We start from the raw sequence: 21,882 nt of genomic DNA on the forward strand, positions 1-21,882 counted from the left end.
ATAGTGAGAATGGTGACAGTGAGAATGGTGATAGTGAGAATGGTGATAGTGGGAATGGTGACAGTGAGAATGGTGATAGTGAGAATGGTGATAGTGGGAATGGTGACAGTGAGAATGGTGACAGTGAGAATGGTGATAGTGGGAATGGTGACAGTCAGGAATGGTGATAGTGAGAATGGTGATAGTGAGAATGGTGACAGTGGGAATGGTGACAGTTGGAATGGTGATAGTGAGAATGGTGATAGTCAGGAATGGTGACAGTGAGAATGGTGATAGTGAGAATGGTGACAGTGAGAATGGTGATAGTGGGAATGGTGATAGTGAGAATGGTGATAGTGGGAATGGTGACAGTGAGAATGGTGACAGTCAGGAATGGTGACAGTCAGGAATGGTGACAGTGAGAATGGTGACAGTCAGGAATGGTGACAGTGAGAATGGTGATAGTGAGAATGGTGACAGTCAGGAATGGTGATAGTCAGGAATGGTGACAGTCAGGAATGGTGATAGTGGGAATGGTGACAGTGAGAATGGTGATAGTGGGAATGGTGACAGTCAGGAATGGTGACAGTGAGAATGGTAATAGTGGGAATGGTGACAGTGAGAATGGTGATAGTGGGAATGGTGACAGTCAGGAATGGTGATAGTGGGAATGGTGACAGTCAGGAATGGTGATAGTGAGAATGGTGATAGTGTGAATGGTGATAGTGAGAATGGTGACAGTCAGGAATGGTGATAGTGAGAATGGTGATAGTGAGAATGGTGACAGTCAGGAATGGTGATAGTGAGAATGGTGATAGTGAGAATGGTGACAGTCAGGAATGGTGACAGTGGGAATGGTGACAGTGGGAATGGTGATAGTGGGAATGGTGACAGTGAGAATGGTGACAGTGAGAATGGTGACAGTCAGGAATGGTGATAGTGAGAATGGTGACAGTGAGAATAGTGATAGTGGGAATGGTGACAGTTGGAATGGTGATAGTGAGAATGGTGATAGTCAGGAATGGTGACAGTGAGAATGGTGATAGTGAGAATGGTGACAGTCAGGAATGGTGACAGTCGGGAATGGTGACAGTGAGAATGGTGACAGTGGGAATGGTGATAGTGGGAATGGTGACAGTCAGGAATGGTGATAGTGAGAATGGTGACAGTCAGGAATGGTGACAGTCGGGAATGGTGACAGTGAGAATGGTGACAGTGGGAATGGTGATAGTGGGAATGGTGACAGTCAGGAATGGTGATAGTGAGAATGGTGACAGTGAGAATAGTGATAGTGGGAATGGTGACAGTTGGAATGGTGATAGTGAGAATGGTGATAGTGAGAATGGTGACAGTTGGAATGGTGACAGTGAGAATAGTGATAGTGAGAATGGTGACAGTTGGAATGGTGACAGTGAGAATGGTGATAGTCAGGAATGGTGACAGTGAGAATGGTGATAGTGAGAATGGTGACAGTTGGAATGGTGACAGTGAGAATGGTGACAGTTGGAATGGTGACAGTGAGAATGGTGATAGTGAGAATGGTGACAGTCAGGAATGGTGACAGTCAGGAATGGTGATAGTGAGAATGGTGACAGTGGGAATGGTGACAGTGAGAATGGTGATAGTGAGAATGGTGACAGTCAGGAATGGTGACAGTCAGGAATGGTGATAGTGAGAATGGTGACAGTGGGAATGGTGACAGTCAAGAATGGTGACAGTGAGAATGGTGACAGTGGGAATGGTGATATTGAGAATGGTGACAGTGAGAATGGTGACAGTCAGGAATGGTGATATTGAGAATGGTGACAGTGAGAATGGTGACAGTCAGGAATGGTGACAGTGAGAATGGTGACAGTGAGAATGGTGACAGTCAGGAATGGTGACAGTGAGAATGGTGACAGTGAGAATGGTGACAGTGGGAATGGTGACAGTCAAGAATGGTGACAGTGAGAATGGTGACAGTGGGAATGGTGATATTGAGAATGGTGACAGTGAGAATGGTGACAGTCAGGAATGGTGATAGTGAGAATGGTGACAGTTGGAATGGTGACAGTGAGAATGGTGATAGTGAGAATGGTGACAGTCAGGAATGGTGACAGTCAGGAATGGTGATAGTGAGAATGGTGACAGTGGGAATGGTGACAGTCAAGAATGGTGACAGTGAGAATGGTGACAGTGGGAATGGTGATATTGAGAATGGTGACAGTGAGAATGGTGACAGTCAGGAATGGTGATAGTGAGAATGGTTACAGTGGGAATGGTGACAGTCAGGAATGGTGATAGTGGGAATGGTGACAGTCAGGAATGGTGATAGTGGGAATGGTGACAGTGGGAATGGTGACAGTCAGGAATGGTGACAGTGAGAATGGTGACAGTCAGGAATGGTGACAGTGGGAATGGTGACAGTTGGAATGGTGACAGTCAGGAATGGTGACAGTCAGGAATGGTGATAGTGTGAATGGTGATAGTGAGAATGGTGACAGTCAGGAATGGTGATAGTGAGAATGGTGATAGTGAGAATGGTGATAGTGTGAATGGTGACAGTGGGAATGGTGACAGTTGGAATGGTGACAGTCAGGAATGGTGATAGTGGGAATGGTGACAGTGAGAATGGTGACAGTCAGGAATGGTGACAGTCAGGAATGGTGATAGTGAGAATGGTGACAGTCAGGAATGGTGATAGTGAGAATGGTGATAGTGTGAATGGTGATAGTGAGAATGGTGACAGTCAGGAATGGTGATAGTGAGAATGGTGATAGTGAGAATGGTGACAGTCAGGAATGGTGATAGTGAGAATGGTGACAGTCAGGAATGGTGACAGTGAGAATGGTGACAGTGGGAATGGTGACAGTGGGAATGGTGATAGTGGGAATGGTGACAGTCAGGAATGGTGATAGTGAGAATGGTGATAGTGTGAATGGTGATAGTGAGAATGGTGACAGTCAGGAATGGTGATAGTGAGAATGGTGATAGTGAGAATGGTGACAGTCAGGAATGGTGATAGTGAGAATGGTGACAGTCAGGAATGGTGACAGTCAGGAATGGTGATAGTGAGAATGGTGATAGTGTGAATGGTGATAGTGAGAATGGTGACAGTCAGGAATGGTGATAGTGAGAATGGTGATAGTGAGAATGGTGACAGTCAGGAATGGTGATAGTGAGAATGGTGACAGTCAGGAATGGTGACAGTGAGAATGGTGACAGTGGGAATGGTGACAGTGGGAATGGTGATAGTGGGAATGGTGATAGTGAGAATGGTGACAGTGAGAATGGTGACAGTGGGAATGGTGACAGTTGGAATGGTGATAGTGAGAATGGTGATAGTCAGGAATGGTGACAGTGAGAATGGTGATAGTGAGAATGGTGACAGTCAGGAATGGTGACAGTCGGGAATGGTGACAGTGAGAATGGTGACAGTGGGAATGGTGATAGTGGGAATGGTGACAGTCAGGAATGGTGATAGTGAGAATGGTGACAGTCAGGAATGGTGACAGTCGGGAATGGTGACAGTGAGAATGGTGACAGTGGGAATGGTGATAGTGGGAATGGTGACAGTCAGGAATGGTGATAGTGAGAATGGTGACAGTGAGAATAGTGATAGTGGGAATGGTGACAGTTGGAATGGTGATAGTGAGAATGGTGATAGTCAGGAATGGTGACAGTGAGAATGGTGATAGTGAGAATGGTGACAGTTGGAATGGTGACAGTGAGAATGGTGACAGTTGGAATGGTGACAGTGAGAATGGTGATAGTGGGAATGGTGACAGTGAGAATGGTGATAGTGAGAATGGTGACAGTTGGAATGGTGACAGTGAGAATGGTGACAGTTGGAATGGTGACAGTGAGAATGGTGATAGTGAGAATGGTGATAGTCAGGAATGGTGACAGTGAGAATGGTGATAGTGAGAATGGTGACAGTTGGAATGGTGACAGTGAGAATGGTGACAGTTGGAATGGTGACAGTGAGAATGGTGATAGTGGGAATGGTGACAGTGAGAATGGTGATAGTGAGAATGGTGACAGTTGGAATGGTGACAGTGAGAATGGTGACAGTTGGAATGGTGACAGTGAGAATGGTGATAGTGGGAATGGTGACAGTCAGGAAAGGTGACAGTTGGAATGGTGACAGTCAGGAATGGTGATAGTGGGAATGGTGACAGTCAGGAATGGTGATAGTGGGAATGGTGACAGTCAGGAATGGTGACAGTCAGGAATGGTGATAGTGGGAATGGTGACAGTGAGAATGGTGATAGTGAGAATGGTGACAGTCAGGAATGGTGACAGTCAGGAATGGTGATAGTGAGAATGGTGACAGTGGGAATGGTGACAGTCAAGAATGGTGACAGTGAGAATGGTGACAGTGGGAATGGTGATATTGAGAATGGTGACAGTGAGAATGGTGACAGTCAGGAATGGTGATAGTGAGAATGGTTACAGTGGGAATGGTGACAGTCAGGAATGGTGATAGTGGGAATGGTGACAGTCAGGAATGGTGATAGTGGGAATGGTGACAGTGGGAATGGTGACAGTCAGGAATGGTGACAGTGAGAATGGTGACAGTCAGGAATGGTGACAGTGGGAATGGTGACAGTTGGAATGGTGACAGTCAGGAATGGTGATAGTGGGAATGGTGACAGTGAGAATGGTGACAGTCAGGAATGGTGACAGTCAGGAATGGTGATAGTGTGAATGGTGATAGTGAGAATGGTGACAGTCAGGAATGGTGATAGTGAGAATGGTGATAGTGAGAATGGTGACAGTCAGGAATGGTGATAGTGAGAATGGTGACAGTCAGGAATGGTGACAGTGGGAATGGTGACAGTGGGAATGGTGACAGTGGGAATGGTGATAGTGAGAATGGTGACAGTGAGAATGGTGACAGTGGGAATGGTGACAGTTGGAATGGTGATAGTGAGAATGGTGATAGTCAGGAATGGTGACAGTGAGAATGGTGATAGTGAGAATGGTGACAGTCAGGAATGGTGACAGTCGGGAATGGTGACAGTGAGAATGGTGACAGTGGGAATGGTGATAGTGGGAATGGTGACAGTCAGGAATGGTGATAGTGAGAATGGTGACAGTCAGGAATGGTGACAGTCGGGAATGGTGACAGTGAGAATGGTGACAGTGGGAATGGTGATAGTGGGAATGGTGACAGTCAGGAATGGTGATAGTGAGAATGGTGACAGTGAGAATAGTGATAGTGGGAATGGTGACAGTTGGAATGGTGATAGTGAGAATGGTGATAGTCAGGAATGGTGACAGTGAGAATGGTGATAGTGAGAATGGTGACAGTTGGAATGGTGACAGTGAGAATGGTGACAGTTGGAATGGTGACAGTGAGAATGGTGATAGTGGGAATGGTGACAGTGAGAATGGTGATAGTGAGAATGGTGACAGTTGGAATGGTGACAGTGAGAATGGTGACAGTTGGAATGGTGACAGTGAGAATGGTGATAGTGGGAATGGTGACAGTCAGGAAAGGTGACAGTTGGAATGGTGATAGTGAGAATGGTGATAGTGGGAATGGTGACAGTGAGAATGGTGATAGTGAGAATGGTGACAGTGAGAATGGTGATAGTGGGAATGGTGACAGTGAGAATGGTGATAGTGAGAATGGTGACAGTTGGAATGGTGACAGTGAGAATGGTGACAGTTGGAATGGTGACAGTGAGAATGGTGATAGTGGGAATGGTGACAGTCAGGAAAGGTGACAGTTGGAATGGTGACAGTGAGAATGGTGATAGTGAGAATGGTGACAGTTGGAATGGTGACAGTGAGAATGGTGACAGTTGGAATGGTGACAGTGAGAATGGTGATAGTGGGAATGGTGACAGTCAGGAAAGGTGACAGTTGGAATGGTGATAGTGAGAATGGTGATAGTGAGAATGGTGATAGTGGGAATGGTGATAGTGAGAATGGTGACAGTGAGAATGGTGACAGTGAGAATGGTGACAGTGAGAATGGTGATAGTGAGAATGGTGATAGTGAGAATGGTGACAGTGAGAATGGTGATAGTGAGAATGGTGACAGTGAGAATGGTGATAGTGGGAATGGTGACAGTGAGAATGGTGATAGTGAGAATGGTGATAGTGAGAATGGTGATAGTGAGAATGGTGACAGTTGGAATGGTGACAGTTGGAATGGTGACAGTGAGAATGGTGATAGTGGGAATGGTGACAGTGGGAATGGTGACAGTGAGAATGGTGATAGTGAGAATGGTGATAGTGAGAATGGTGATAGTGAGAATGGTGACAGTTGGAATGGTGACAGTGAGAATGGTGACAGTTGGAATGGTGACAGTGAGAATGGTGATAGTGGGAATGGTGACAGTGGGAATGGTGACAGTGAGAATGGTGATAGTGAGAATGGTGACAGTTGGAATGGTGACAGTGAGAATGGTGACAGTTGGAATGGTGACAGTGAGAATGGTGATAGTGGGAATGGTGACAGTCAGGAAAGGTGACAGTTGGAATGGTGATAGTGAGAATGGTGATAGTGAGAATGGTGATAGTGAGAATGGTGACAGTGAGAATGGTGATAGTGAGAATGGTGATAGTGAGAATGGTGATAGTGGGAATGGTGACAGTCAGGAATGGTGACAGTGAGAATGGTGACAGTGAGAATGGTGATAGTGAGAATGGTGACAGTGAGAATGGTGACAGTGAGAATGGTGACAGTGAGAATGGTGACAGTGAGAATGGTGACAGTGAGAATGGTGACAGTGAGAATGGTGATAGTGAGAATGGTGATAGTGGGAATGGTGAATAAACATTTGAGAGGAACATATCCATATTTGGAACGTGGATGTAAACGATAGCAGGTGAACTTGTATAGCTTTGTTGAGTTGTTCGCGTGCTAAGCTATTTATCATAGCAGAATTCATAGCAGAATTTATGATACCATTGTTGTCATATTTTACTGCTGATTTTAACATGATCTTTGATCGTAATCTTGACTAAACATTTAGGAGATTTCTTTCTTTCCCCATTCAAGCAGATAGGAGCTGCACTTTTATGTTACTTGTTTACATCTTTGCAACACCCGGGGCCAGTGGACTGACTTCCCTTGAAAAGAACTTTGATAGCAGCAAAAGAAAAACTCCTGTTATGTTTCCATGCATGCATTTGGCAGACGCTTTTATCCAAAGTGACTTACAGTGCACTTATTACAGGGACAATCCCCCCGGAGCAACCTGGAGTTAAGTGTCTTACTCAAGGACACAATGGTGGTGACTGTGGGGATCGAACCAGCAACCTTCTGAGTACCAATGTATTATACAGTGCACTTATTACAGGGACAATCCCCCCGGAGCAACCTGGAGTTAAGTGCCTTACTCAAGGACACAATGGTGGTGACTGTGGGGATCGAACCAGCAACCTTCTGAGTACCAATGTATTATACAGAGCACTTATTACAGGGACAATCCCCCCGGAGCAACCTGGAGTTAAGTGTCTTACTCAAGGACACAATGGTGGTGACTGTGGGGATCAAACCAGCAACCTTCTGAGTACCAATGTATTATACAGAGCACTTATTACAGGGACAATCCCCCCGGAGCAACCTGGAGTTAAGTGTCTTACTCAAGGACACAATGGTGGTGACTGTGGGGATCAAACCAGCAACCTTCTGATTACCAATGTATTATACAGTGCACTTATTACAGGGACAATCCCCCCGGAGCAACCTGGAGTTAAGTGTCTTACTCAAGGACACAATGGTGGTGACCAAACCAGCGACCTTCTGATTACCAGTTATGTGCATTAGACCACTACACCACCACCACCACTCTGTTTCCACAACATCACTAAAAAATTACAATAAAAATTGTAGTTCTATAGAGTGAGGCCAGAGACTATTTAGCAGAGACGTCGCTTCTGTACTACGGAAGCCCTGAACCGTAATGTGGATAGAAAATAAACGGTGACAGACAATATTTGGATATTTATTTGACAGTCTTCATCTGGAACTCTTTTGCAGTAGACAGTGTTTTTCAAAAGCATAGACTTGTTATATTAAAATATATTATTATAATTAAATTCCACCATGAAAGTCTGCACATGATATATAGCAACAGAGAAAGCATTAAAAGCAGATGACATGTTTACTGATAGTGGCACCTGGTGGCCAAGGTTGGTACTGCATTCCTTTTTTTGAAGAGAGAAAAAAATTGAAGAGAGAAAAAAAATATTTGGAGAGAAAAAAAATATTTGAAGAGAAAAAAATTGAACAGAGAAAAAAAATTTAACAGAGAAAAAAAATATTTGAAGAGAAAAAATATTGAAGAGAAAAAAAAATATTTGAAGAGAAAAAAAAATATTTGAAGAGAAAAATTAATTAATTGCAGTTCAGTGCTTCCGTACTTCTGTTTAACTGAATGGGAGAAATTGAAGCTGTAGAACCCAACGGGCGATGGCTGTAGAAAGGAAGTCCCGCCTTTCAGGTAAAAGAGCCAATCATCTTTTAGAAACAGACATCACCTGTCAATCAATCAACTCGCTAACGTGCATGCGCATTTAGTGTAATATGAGGTCAACATTCGGTTTAGTGATGCGCGATTGATTCATGTGATAATACACAGTCACACTGCATTAAATCAGTAAATGCGTTTATAAATCTAATCTTCAACTGGCCACGACATGATACACATACTCGCTCAATCCACTGATTAAACAGTCGAACTGCTCCGTATTACTGGGAGAATGAGACTCGACTCAATCCGGGTGGCGGAGGATGAATCTCAGTTGTGTCTAAGACCGTCAATCCATGCATCTTATCACGTGACTTGTTGAGCTCGTTACCATGGAGACGTAGCGCGTGTGGAGGCTTCAAGCTATTCTCCGCGGCATCCACACACAACTCACCACACGCCCCACCGAGAGCGAGAACCACATTATAGCGACCACGAGAAGGTTACCCCATGTGACACTCCTCCCTAGCAACCGGGGCAATTTGGTTGCTAAGGAGACCTGGCTGGAGTCTCTCAGCACGCCCTGGATTCAAACTCACGACTCCAGGTGTGATAGTCAGCGTCAGTGCTCGCTGAGATACCCAGACCCTCCCTAGCAACCGGGGCAATTTGGTTGCTAAGGAGACCTGGCTGGAGTCTCTCAGCACGCCCTGGATTCAAACTCACGACTCCAGGTGTGATAGTCAGCGTCAGTACTCGCTGAGATACCCAGACCCTCCCTAGCAACCGGGGCAATTTGGTTGCTAAGGAGACCTGGCTGGAGTCTCTCAGCACGCCCTGGATTCAATCTCATGACTCCAGGTGTGATAGTCAGCGTCAGTACTCGCTGAGATACCCAGACCCCAACTTTACTTTTTTTAAAGAGAAGGAGGGACGTGTCGAAATATATTGTCGTGGTAATCAATATTACGCCGCAGATTCTGTCGATTGCTCTTCACTTGTATTGACCTCAGAATATTCCTTTATTTCTGGATTTCAATTTATCTTAATTTCCCAGATCAGTCGTTTATTGGAGTAATTAGTATATTTTTAGAGTTCATCTCGCTGTTAATGTCTTGATTATGTAGCACGTTTTACACAGTTAAGAGGAGGCAGTAGCCATGGAGACGGAGTTGCTAAGGGACTATCGCTTCGGACGTCAACAGCTGATGGAGATATTGGGACACGTGTGTTTGTGAGTGAGCGTTCGGTCAGTTTTCAGTGATGATTCTGAGCAAAGGTAGATTAGTAAATGAACAAAGACTCATAGCATAACACCTGTAGAGCGGCATTCCTCTCTTACTTGCCCACAGAGGTGAGAACTGCAGAATACAGTCGTCTTATTATTATTAATATGCTCTTGAAGTCTATGGCAGCCCATAGAACTGCATGGAGGAAAATGCTGAAATTTGGCACACTGATAGAGGAACCTTTCAAGTGTAACTGACCCAAATTTGGGCTCTCTAACTCGAACCCTCTATTGCTACCAACTGTTCAAAATTGAACACACGTTTCGGCCTGTAACCTTTAACCCATACTACCCAGAAACATGTTTTTCCTGTGATGTCTTGGCTCAACGGACAACATTTTTGCTAAATCCTCCTAGACCGTTTGACCGATTCACTCAAAACTTGGTATCATCGTGGGACACTCATGAAAATTTTTCATGGAATTTATGACGATAGACGAAACCGTTCTTGTATACCGGATCAACAAAATCAATGGCGAGCACACCAGAATGGACACGCGGCTGTACCTTAGCAACGGTTTAGCGTTTTGAAACAAAACTTGGTGTATATATGTCATCACAAGCATGACCTGAGGGTACCTGAGCCGTTTCGTACAGCGCCACCTAGTGGACAAGAAATATAACTTCTAAATAGTTTGGCCTAAATTCAAGAGAGTGGTCTCTTTAGATTCCTTGCGAGTCGAATTATACCCAAAATTCCTATGTTGACCATTTTAGGCGTCGTCATTTTGAATTTTGTTGTAAAATCTTGTATTTTACGAACACATTGGCATATCGTTACGGTATGCATCATTGGCGCTGTGCTCCGAGAGACCATATAAAGTTTACGTGTGGCGCCACCTTGTGGTCAAAAGTTATAACGAAATGTGCAAAAAATGCTTTTGATTAATTTGGTCGGTCATCCTGTGACTGCTCTTTGTAGATTCATTGGGTTATGCCAAGCACGATGCCAAGCACGATGATACCCAATTTGCCATGGTGGGCAATACTTCCTTTCCACCGTAGACCAATGATTGACCAAACCGTACTCGTGTGAACGCATCAACAAATTAAAAAATAATCGAAGGCTGTATCTGTGCAACACTTTGGCATGAAACTTTCTGTGCCATCCCCAGAGTGCACCATACAAATCTGGCAACAGCGCCACCTATGGGTCAAAGGTTAGAATAACTTTTCATAACCAAATAGCAAGTACTTGTATTTGACGTGTATTATCTGGTTCTGGGTCCAGACACTGAATCCGCTGCAGTTGGCGAGACGTTAACTGGCATTTTACAAACTCGACGAGGACTCGGTCGTCAATCTCGACATCCCCGCCGGTACTAAACCACATTAAAACCATTTCACACAAGACTTGGTGTGCACTTTTCTCACTGTAGACGTCTAGAACGTAAAGTCTGGTTAAAACATTTCTGCACTCTCTAGTTGATTTCATTTGTCCATCAGTGTGTGTTCATGCATCACAGGAGAGTTACACCGGCGGCCAAACGTCTGGAATAATGTGCAGATTTTGCTGTTTCAGAAGGAAATTGGTTCTTTATTTCACTAAAGTGGCATTCAGCTGATCACAATATTTGGGACATTACTGATGTATAAATCATCATCACTATCTGAAGAAGTCATTGTTGATCAAATCTCGACAGCAGCATCAGTCCAACACCTCATCCTCGAGTGATCATGAGAAACTGATCTTTAGATACTAGAACATCACCATTATATCAAACACAGCTGAAACATATTTGGTTCATTAAATGAAGCTCAACATTGTCTTTGTGTTTATGTATGCCACAGTATGCAATAGACTGGCACGTCTTAAGGTCAATATGAGGTCAAAAATGGCAAAAAAGAAACTCGTCAGTCAATCATTGTTTTGAGGAACGAAGGTGATACGATGCTTGAAATTGCCAAAAATAATTAGGGTGTTCTGGGTGGTTGCTAGAGTATTTTGTGTGGTTACTTGGGTGTTATGACTGGTTGCTAGGGTATTCTGGGTGGTTACTCGGGTGTTCTGACTGGTTGTTTGGGAGTTCTGACTGGTTGCTAGAGCGTTCTGTGTGGTTACTTGGGTCTTCTGACTGGTTGCTAGAGTATTCTGTGCCGTTACTTGGGTGTTCTGACTGGTTGCTAGACTGTTCTGTGTGGTTACTTGGGTCTTCTGACTGGTTGCTAGAGTATTCTGTGTGGTTACTTGGGTGTTCTGACTGGTTGCTAGGGTGTTCTGTGTGGTTACTTGGGTCTTCTGACTGGTTGCTAGAGTATTCTGTGTGGTTACTTGGGTCTTCTGACTGGTTGCTAGAGTATTCTGTGTGGTTACTTGGGTCTTCTGACTGGTTGCTAGAGTATTCTGTGCCGTTACTTGGGTGTTCTGACTGGTTGCTAGAGCGTTCTGTGTGGTTACTTGGGTCTTCTGACTGGTTGCTAGAGTATTCTGTGTGGTTACTTGGGTCTTCTGACTGGTTGCTAGAGTATTCTGTGCCGTTAATTGGGTGTTCTGACTGGTTGCTAGACTGTTCTGTGTGGTTACTTGGGTCTTCTGACTGGTTGCTAGAGTATTCTGTGTGGTTACTTGGGTGTTCTGACTGGTTGCTAGGGTGTTCTGGGTGGTTACTCGGGTGTTCTGACTGGTTGCTAGAGTGTTCTGTGTGGTTACTTTGGTGTTCTGACTGGTTGCTAGGGTATTCTGGGTGGTTGTTTGGGTGTTCTGACTGGTTGCTAGAGCGTTCTGTGTGGTTACTTGGGTGTTCTGACTGGTTGCTAGAGTGTTCTGGGTGGTTACTTGGGTCTTCTGACTGGTTGCTAGAGTGTTCTGGGTGGTTACTTGGGTCTTCTGACTGATTGCTAGAGTGTTCTGTGCGGTTACTTGGGTGTTCTGACTGGTTGCTAGAGTGTTCTGTGCGGTTACTTGGGTGTTCTGACTGGTTGCTAGGGTGTTCTGGGTGGTTACTTGGGTGTTCTGACTGGTTGCTAGAGTGTTCTGTGCGGTTACTTGGGTGTTCTGACTGGTTGCTAGGGTGTTCTGGGTGGTTACTCGGGTGTTCTGACTGGTTGCTAGAGTGTTCTGTGCGGTTACTTTGGTCTTCTGACTGGTTGCTAGGGTGTTCTGGGTGGTTACTCGGTGTTCTGACTGGTTGCTAGAGTGTTCTGTGCGTTTACTTGGGTGTTCTGACTGGCTGCTAGAGTGTTCAGTCGGGTGTTCTGACTGGTTGCTAGGGCGTTCTGTGTGGTTACTTGGGTGTTCTGACTGACTGCTAGGGTGTTCACTCGGGTGTTCTGACTGGTTGCTAGGGTGTTCTGTGTGGTTACTTGGGTGTTCTGACTGGTTGCTAGGGTGTTGTGTGGGGTTATTTGGGTGTTCTGACTGGTTCCTATAGTGCTCTGGGTGGTTACTAGGGTGTTCTGACTGGTTGCTAGGGTGTACAAACTGACCGCTAGAATAACAAGGATCTGCAAAACTGCATATGGAGGATTTATTGAGGAGAACTCTGAAGTAGTTTGTCAAATTGTAATAGTAATTTTCCATGCTATTAATGTTCTGAATTTACATTGTGATCAGTTGAATGCCACTTTGGTGAATGAAAGTACCAATTTCTTTCCATAAGAGCAAAATCTGTCCATTATTCCAAACTTTTGTCCACCAGTGTGTCATTCAAGTCATGAAAGGTAATTTCCAGCACATCTCAAATGCTGTATTGTGTTTAATAGAATGTTCTATACAAATATGCATTGATCATAAGGTGTGGGAACCCGTTTCCATTATGAAGACGAGTTAAGAACGCTCCTGTTCTCCCTTATGAACCCGTCAATGTTCTTCTGTCCAACCGCAGGATGGGACGCAGATTAAATCCATCCAGCAGTTCTCATCTCTCTGATCACACCAAAGCGATGCGCTCCGAGTCACGCCTCACACTTCCTGCCGTACCACATTCAGAAGCAATACGAGCTGAACTTGCCCAAGTATCTTGGGCCTGATTGTCTCGCTGAACTGATCACCTCCTGTTACTGAGCTAGCATCTGATACAGAATACAGTGCAACAAGGAACTTTTCAGAGATTTTATTCTTGTATTATAAAATACACAAAATCCTGTGTGACGAATGTGCTTCCAACGACAACTCAAAACCTCAAACGTCACATTTACACCTGTTGGCTGAACGGAGGATCATTCGGCAGCACCGAAGCCGTCTCTCCATCAATACAAGCGCTAACAGCCGCTCCTCACTGAATCCCATCTGTGGAGGAACACCACCGCACACCTGCAAACACAACAATGAAACCGTCAAACGTCACGTCATAAGAGCTACTGTACATTCCTCAAACTATTTCAGCTCAAACAAACCTCACAATTCCCTTCGAGGAATGACTCCTGACCAGGCCTCAAACGTCAGCAGGACTTCACCCTAAACAGAGCAAATGAACATGATCACGAAGGCAGGACTAACACACAAGTATTACAGTAAGTGTTGTCTTTGGTCATATGAGGGCTGTGCTAGTAATGAGCTGAACGGGGCACGTGACAGTCCCAGGACTAGGGCGAGCAAACAACGGAGATTTCTAAAATGCATAAAGAGTGCAACAGGTGACCTGGAAAATTTAACTGAGGGTTTGGCAGGCACCATGCAGATGTGACAAACTATAATTAACATCTGCGAGAAAGGAACAGGTAAAACTGAGTGTGAACAGGAGAGCAAATGAAGTTTACCTCAGCGACACAGGGCTGTAGATGCTCCAGGACCCGTTTGAGGACTGACACCCCACTCTTTACAGTAGCAGAGCGCTTGGATTCAACGAAGCATTTCTTTCAGCTCTTTCTGGCTTTTGGTTCAACTCAAGGACTAATGGTGCAGGATTGGCTCCGAGGGTTAAGTACAGTTAAGCACTAGTTAAGTGCCCCAGTGATGCTGGAAACCTTGGGAATATTTCTCGAGTTCCCATCTCAAAAATATGCAATGGCTCATTTTGAACAAATGTACTGCAATCGGTTTGTCCTGTGTGTGTTTGTGTGCTACAGCGTTTAAAACATTTATTGCATAAGGCAGCATTTAAATGTGACATACACCGATGCCTCGGGTCAATCAAAAGTGCTACATTAAGTGGCATGTGTTCCAGTAATGGCCGATTGATCTTTCATGGAGACGGCAGCAGGTTTTGATCATGTCTGGAGTGGGGGCGGAGCTTCATTCTTCTGGGAGGACATCAGGTCTTTAGTTTCAGTAAATTCTCTACATGCATCTCCTCACTACAGTCTCTTCTGCAACCAATCGTACGGTCTCAGACAGGTCAAAAATATGATGCCAGGTCACAATTCAGATCTTTAAAAAAATAAAATCAAGGAAATCTTGTGCATGAAGAAAATGAAATCTATCAAATTAAGACGGTTTGCATTTTTACATGCACAAATCCACCCACCAAAATGAAATGTATTTTTGCAGTTACAGGGATATTTTTCACTTACAGGAGAAAAAAAAAATTGAATTTACAGGATTTTTTTTATTCAGGATTTTTGGCATTTACAGAGAATTTAAATTTTTTACATTTCAGCAATTTTTGGCATTAACAGGGATTTTTATTTTGTTGCAATTGCAGATTTTTTAATATACACAGATTTTTTTTATTTTATTTCAGGAATTGTTTGCATTTACAGGGATTTTTTTTTTTTTAAATAGGATTTTTTTGCATTTACAGAGAATTTGTATTGCTTTTAATTTCAGGAATTTTTGCATTTACAGGGATTTTTTTTTATTTTCTTGCAATTACAGAATTATTTTTTTGTTGATTTTACAGGAATTTTTATTTTAGGGATTTGTTTGCATTTACAGGATTTTAATGTATTTTTTTATGTGGCCTATAAAAAAATAAAATAAAGTTCCTGTAAATACAAAAAACACACACACACACTGGTATATTATAAAACAATTCTCATGACAGTAATTGTTTATCTATTTAAAAAAGGAAAAACTTTAATTGTCATGAAAAAGGACAACACAAAAAAATAATGTCCTTTAAAAATGAAGTCTTTGTTCATGCAGATTAATTCTCTCTCTACTGGTTTTGGGGTGAAACTGCGTTTAGGAGCCTCACACTGACGCTGAGAGAAACACTTCCCATCTTCTAGATCTTTGAAAGGCACAAACAGGATTCAGAGCATTTGAACAAATAGTTTTGTTTAATGAGCTCCATGAAGCTAAAAATGGATCAGCAAAACAAAATTAAAACAAAAAGGAGTCAAATCTTCATACAAAGAACACAAGAGCACACGTCTTCTTCCCGTTCTGGAGTGTACTTTAACAATCTTCTCTTTCAAGTAACTGATTCATGGATTGAGTTCATCATTACATCAACACAGTTTAAAATGCAGGCGTGGAGCGGAGACAGATACCTCAAGCGGAGCGAGAATTAGCACATCTGCGCCAGTGTCTGCCCACTCCAGCTGCGCAGCCGTCACCAGTCTGCAAGGAATTCACTTTTTGGATACTGGACATGGACAATAGATCCCCTTACAGCTTTTAAAAAGGAGCCTTTCATTTACTTATATATAAAATAATAAAACAAAGGAACAGCAGCTCCGATGACGTAACGCACCGTGCTGGTGCACAGAACTACTTGTAACAGATGCTTACAAATAAAATGACAAAGAAATATAAAATACAAAAGAGCCTAAGAGGAGGTTAAATCAGACCAGAGATGCTCCACACTCCCCATAAAAGCAAAGCTTGGCAGGACTCCAATAACAGACAAGGTTTGGTCAGCATTCGCAAATTGTACAAATGGCCTTTCCCCCCTTTAAGAGTACTAGGTGTATATATTAAAGAAAAACAGAGAGAGAGGGGGAGAGAGAGTCTTTAGAAAGCTCAGCCAGTGATGTCACGTCTTGGGTTTAGTCTTGAGCAGCTGAGGAGGAATATCACACATGAGGACACGGAAGAATCTCAACAGGGTTTAACACACACTCCCACGCCAACCCGCTGATCCGATCAAAACATACGGGGGAAATACGCACGGGAGAGGGGTCATCGGAGCACTGAATGAGCGAGAGAGCCTCATTTGGGAGCCGACGGTCACTCCGCTAATTAAAGGAGACGCCCGCGGTCCTGCTGGAGATATTTCACCTCAGCAAAGATGAAGGGCTGCCGTTAATGAGACGGACCCCAAACAATAAATGATAACTGGTCCTTTAAAACGGCACACTTTGGATTTAAAAATGTTCCCCAATTATTATGCGCAAAAAACATCTAAAAATGGTATGTGGCCAAAACGGTTCTAGGAACTTAAAGAAAAAGTGTTCTCGCCGCTCTACGTTGTAAACGAGGGTGGTCGACATGCTTGTATGGGGATTGTAGAGCAGTAGAGGCTATTACATACCATAACTATCATAGCCATCTCTGTAAGACCCGCCCCGATCACCATAACCTGAACCCCTGCAAGAGAACACACAAACAAGCACGTTAACACACAACGCAAACGGGCGCGGTTCCTGATTAAAGACACCTGCGTGGTCATCACTCACCGGTCTCGGCTGTAGCCGCCGCCACCTCCTGAAGAGTACCCGCCTCCACCTCCGCTTTTGTATCCTCCGCCGCCGCCATAGCTCCGGTCACTGCCGTAACTACGGTCACCACCGCCGTAGCCACCGCCACCTTAAAGGGACGAGACGACATTATAATGCGAAGAATTCACAAACGCTCATTATTGCGGTCAAACTAAAGGGTGGTGATCTGCTCACCTCTCGGACCGCCTCTTCCTCGCCCTCCTCGGAAGAATCCTCCACCTCCTCTTCCTCCACCGCCGCCACCACCACCTCCCCTGTAGGAGCCACCACCCGATCGTCCGCCGCCACCGCCACCACCCTTACCAGCTTCATCCACACGGATCGTCCGTCCATCAACAGACTGCACACAGAGAACGGTCAACTCATATTGAGAGAACGGTCATATTGGCTCAGTTTACTTTAAAGGGATAGTTTAGAAGGCTAAAGCTCCAAAAAGCACATAAAAGCAACATAAAAGTTCTGGTCACCATTCACTTGCATTGTATAGTGCAGAAGTCAAAAACATCTGGGATGGCATTTTTGAATTCAATAAAATACAATTTGCACACGAAAATATTAAAACAATAAAGACTTTAACCAACCTTTCCATTCATTCCTTCAAGCGCATCTTTGGCATCATCTGGATTCTCAAAGGTAACGAAGCCGAACCCTCTGGACCGGTTGGTTTCTCGGTTTCGGGCCACATGAACTGAACAGAGAAAAACACATTATAATGAGCTGCTCATTATGATAATCACATGCACGAAACGAACCAATCCAAAGCAGCCAGACCGCAGGGAGCATCTGTGATTGGCTGGAAGCGTCTGAACTCACCGTTGGTGATCACACCATATTTGGAGAACGCGTCCTCTAGCGACTGTTCGGTGGTATCGAAACTCAGACCGCCGATAAACAGCTTCCCTTCGTCAGACATCGCGACTGATCTACACAAAAACATCATTACATTTCACAACGCATTCAAACTAATGTATATACACATGATAACTTACATTCATTTAGCCTAAAAGTACCCAGAAATATAATATATATATATATATATATATATATATATACACACATACATACACACACACACACACAAATTAAACATTAACGTAATGCATGCCTTTTCATTCGATTATCGTTTAAAAACACATATCTTTATTTTTATGCACTGTATTTAAGAACTAGTGAATCTGGGTCACCGCACGCGCAGCCGCAGAGTAGGTCAAACAAAAGACTCCACTTAAAACAGACGAATGATCGAATAAATGGTGAATAACGACAGATGCGAGACCGTCCGAAACCATTTAAGCAACATAATAAACAATTACAAGCTACTAGACAGTGAATGTACCGATATATTGATAAATTGTGATGAAGAAGACGAGGAGGATGAAGAGCTCGAGCTGCGACGCCATTTTAATCAGCGCGTGTCATTCAGACCAAAAACACGCGCGAATCTCCTCAATCCGACTGTATAAATCGGTTATAATTAAATCTAGTGTCATATGCATTGAATGCAGTGAATGAATGCGAATAAAATACGCGTACCTGTAATGTCGCAGAAGTGGATGCGGTAAAGTTCAATCCGTCAAGCGCGAAACCCGAAGACCCAGAAAACAGACGCGCAGCAGCTTATAAAGACTCCAGAGAAAGAGGCGGAGCCTAAACACTGATATTTGCATACCGCATACTACACACTAGACAGACAGACACAGTTAGCTAGACAGACAGACAGACAGATAGTTAGCTAGACAGACAGACAGATAGACAGACAGATAGTTAGCTAGACAGACAGATAGATAGACAGACATACAGTTATTTTTATTATTATTTTATATATTACCAAATTTTATAATTTTAATTAAATTAAATCAATACAACTTTAAATATTTAGTTTTTATTTTATTTATTTAAAGATCACTCAATTCAATTTGATGGAATTTTATTATGAAATTGAAATCTTAAAGCTGAAGTACGAAACTTGTTCTGTGTTGAATTCTTCTTTAATATTCAGACAACTAGCCGTAAACCATTTAAGAGGTTTATTTAAAACCATAAACACTGTGTCTCTTTGGTGCCCGGTCGGTTCTCCCTGTGGCCAGCCCATCCCTGCCCACCAACATCACTCAACCAATAGTGTGACTTGGGGGCGGAGCCATTTCTTTGTTAGACCAATGGCAGGTGGGGGGGTATTCAGAAAGCTGTTTTGAAAACAATGTTTATTTGAATGTGTGTGTGTGTGTGTGTTTCTGTGTGTGTGTGTGTGTGTCTGTGTGTGTTTCTGTGTGTGTGTGTGTGTCTGTGTGCGCGTGTTTCTGTGTGTGTCTGAGTGTGTGTGTGAGAGTGTGTGTGTTTCTGTGTGTGTGAGTGTGTGTTTTTGTGTGTGTAATTTGATGTTTTTTCAACATCCTAAAACTTAATACTATATTGAAAGATTTACAGTTAGATAACATGTACACTTTATCTGCATTATAGTACATATGAGCATTGTTGGCCAATGTTAAATAATGCTGAATGCTTAAAGAAAGCCGTGTGCATATGAGAGATAAACTGTGATCTGAGTTTGACTGTATCGACTGTGAGACACTTGAAGTACAGCAGCAGTATCGACCAATAAAACCAGTATGTTCCTGGTTAAACCTGTATGACCTGTTTAATCAGAGTCAGACACTCATACAGGAAATCAGTCTTCCCTTCAAACATTCAGAGACAGATCTGCTATAGATGACGTGTGTGTCGGTCTATTGAGAGACAATCAGTGTTATCCACCGCTTCATTCATTATTCATAACCCTGAGCCCTGCCCAATCCAGTTAAATAATCAACACAATATTTCATACAATATGTTAGAGTCTGAGTGAGAACATTTCATTATTCATTCAAATAAAAGAAAGATACAGATTAAAGAAACTTTTTGGCAAAAAGTGTCGAGAGCATATAGAGAGGGAGTGGACACACCAGTATTTCTCAGGGTCGGTTTGTCTGAAGCAACACAAACTTTGAGGCTTGAATAAATTTGTATTATTGCTACAAAAAAAAAATCACATTTATAAAAACATGACGACTTCCCACAATTAAACATTTATAACACATAATCACACATGCTAATATCAAACATGCTAATATCATACATGCTCATATCAAACATGCTAATATCATACATGCTCATATAAAACATGCTAATATCATACATGCTCATATCAAACATGCTAATATCATACATGCTCATATAAAACATGCTAATATCATACATGCTCATATCAAACATGCTAATATCATACATGCTCATATCAAACATGCTCATATCAAACATGCTAATATCATACATGCTCATATAAAACATGCTCATATCATACATGCTCATATCAAACATGCTCATATCATACATGCTCATATAAAACATGCTAATATCGTACATGCTCACATCAAACATGCTAATATCATACATACTCATATCACACATACTAATATCATACATGCTCATATAAAACATGCTCATATCATACATGCTCATATAACACATGCTAATATCACACATGCTCATATCACACATGCTCAAATCACACATGCTAATATCATACATGCTCATATCAAACATGCTAATATCAAACATGCTAATATCACACATGCTCATATCAAACATGCCAATATCACACATGCTCATATCAAACATGCTAATATCATACATGCTCATATCAAACATGCTCATATCATACATGCTCATATCAAACATGCTCATATCATACATGCTCATATCACACATGCTCATATCAAACATGCCAATATCATACATGCTCATATCACACATGCTCATATCACACATGCTAATATCAAACACGCTCATATCAAACACGCTCATATCAAACACGCTCATATCACACACGCTCATATCACACACGCTCATATCACACACGCTCATATCACACACGCTCATATCAAACACGCTCATATCACACGCTCATATCAAACACGCTCATATCAAACACGCTCATATCACACACGCTCATATCACACACGCTCATATCAAACACGCTCATATCACACGCTCATATCAAACACGCTCATATCACACACGCTCATATCAAACATGCTCATATCACACACGCTCATATCAAACATGCTCATATCACACATGCTCATATCACACACGCTCATATCACACGCTCATATCAAACACGCTCATATCACACGCTCATATCAAACACGCTCATATCACACGCTCATATCAAACACGCTCATATCACACACGCTCATATCAAACACGCTAATATCACACACGCTCATATCACACACGCTCATATCACACGCTCATATCAAACACGCTCATATCACACGCTCATATCACACACGCTCATATCACACACGCTCATATCACACACGCTCATATCACACGCTCATATCAAACACGCTCATATCAAACACGCTCATATCACACACGCTCATATCACACACGCTCATATCAAACACGCTCATATCACATACGCTCATATCACACGCTCATATCAAACACGCTCATATCAAACGCTCATGTCACACGCTCATATCAAACACGCTCATATCACACGCTCATATCACACACGCTCATATCACACGCTCATATCACACACGCTCATATCACACACGCTCATATCACACGCTCATATCACACGCTCATATCACACGCTCATATCACACGC

The 21,882-nt window shown here is 43.0% G+C and overlaps 1 protein-coding gene across 3 annotated transcripts; it reads right to left on the bottom strand.

The window, feature by feature from the left end:
* Positions 1-13,714: 13,714 nt before the first annotated feature.
* Positions 13,715-18,877, bottom strand: LOC127645822 (cold-inducible RNA-binding protein B-like). 3 transcript variants are annotated; one of them, XR_007970807.1, is made up of 8 exons: positions 18,756-18,877; positions 18,036-18,145; positions 17,804-17,910; positions 17,397-17,562; positions 17,181-17,310; positions 17,036-17,091; positions 14,013-14,073; positions 13,715-13,929 (listed from the first exon to the last, which is right to left on the bottom strand). XR_007970807.1 is itself a non-coding variant. In XM_052129505.1 (7 exons), exons 2-7 carry the CDS (start codon positions 18,133-18,135, stop codon positions 16,115-16,117), a joined length of 567 nt encoding a protein of 188 aa, XP_051985465.1. In that variant the 5' UTR covers positions 18,136-18,145; positions 18,756-18,877; the 3' UTR covers positions 15,149-16,114. The 3 variants fall into 3 exon arrangements, 2 of the variants coding, with proteins under 2 accessions (XP_051985465.1, XP_051985464.1); XM_052129505.1 differs by lacking the exons at positions 13,715-13,929; positions 14,013-14,073 and adding an exon at positions 15,149-16,122; XM_052129504.1 differs by lacking the exons at positions 13,715-13,929; positions 14,013-14,073 and adding an exon at positions 15,149-16,564.
* Positions 18,878-21,882: the final 3,005 nt, after the last annotated feature.

Source organism: Xyrauchen texanus, chromosome 6 (assembly GCF_025860055.1).
Source record: "Xyrauchen texanus isolate HMW12.3.18 chromosome 6, RBS_HiC_50CHRs, whole genome shotgun sequence".
NCBI lineage: Eukaryota > Metazoa > Chordata > Actinopteri > Cypriniformes > Catostomidae > Xyrauchen > Xyrauchen texanus.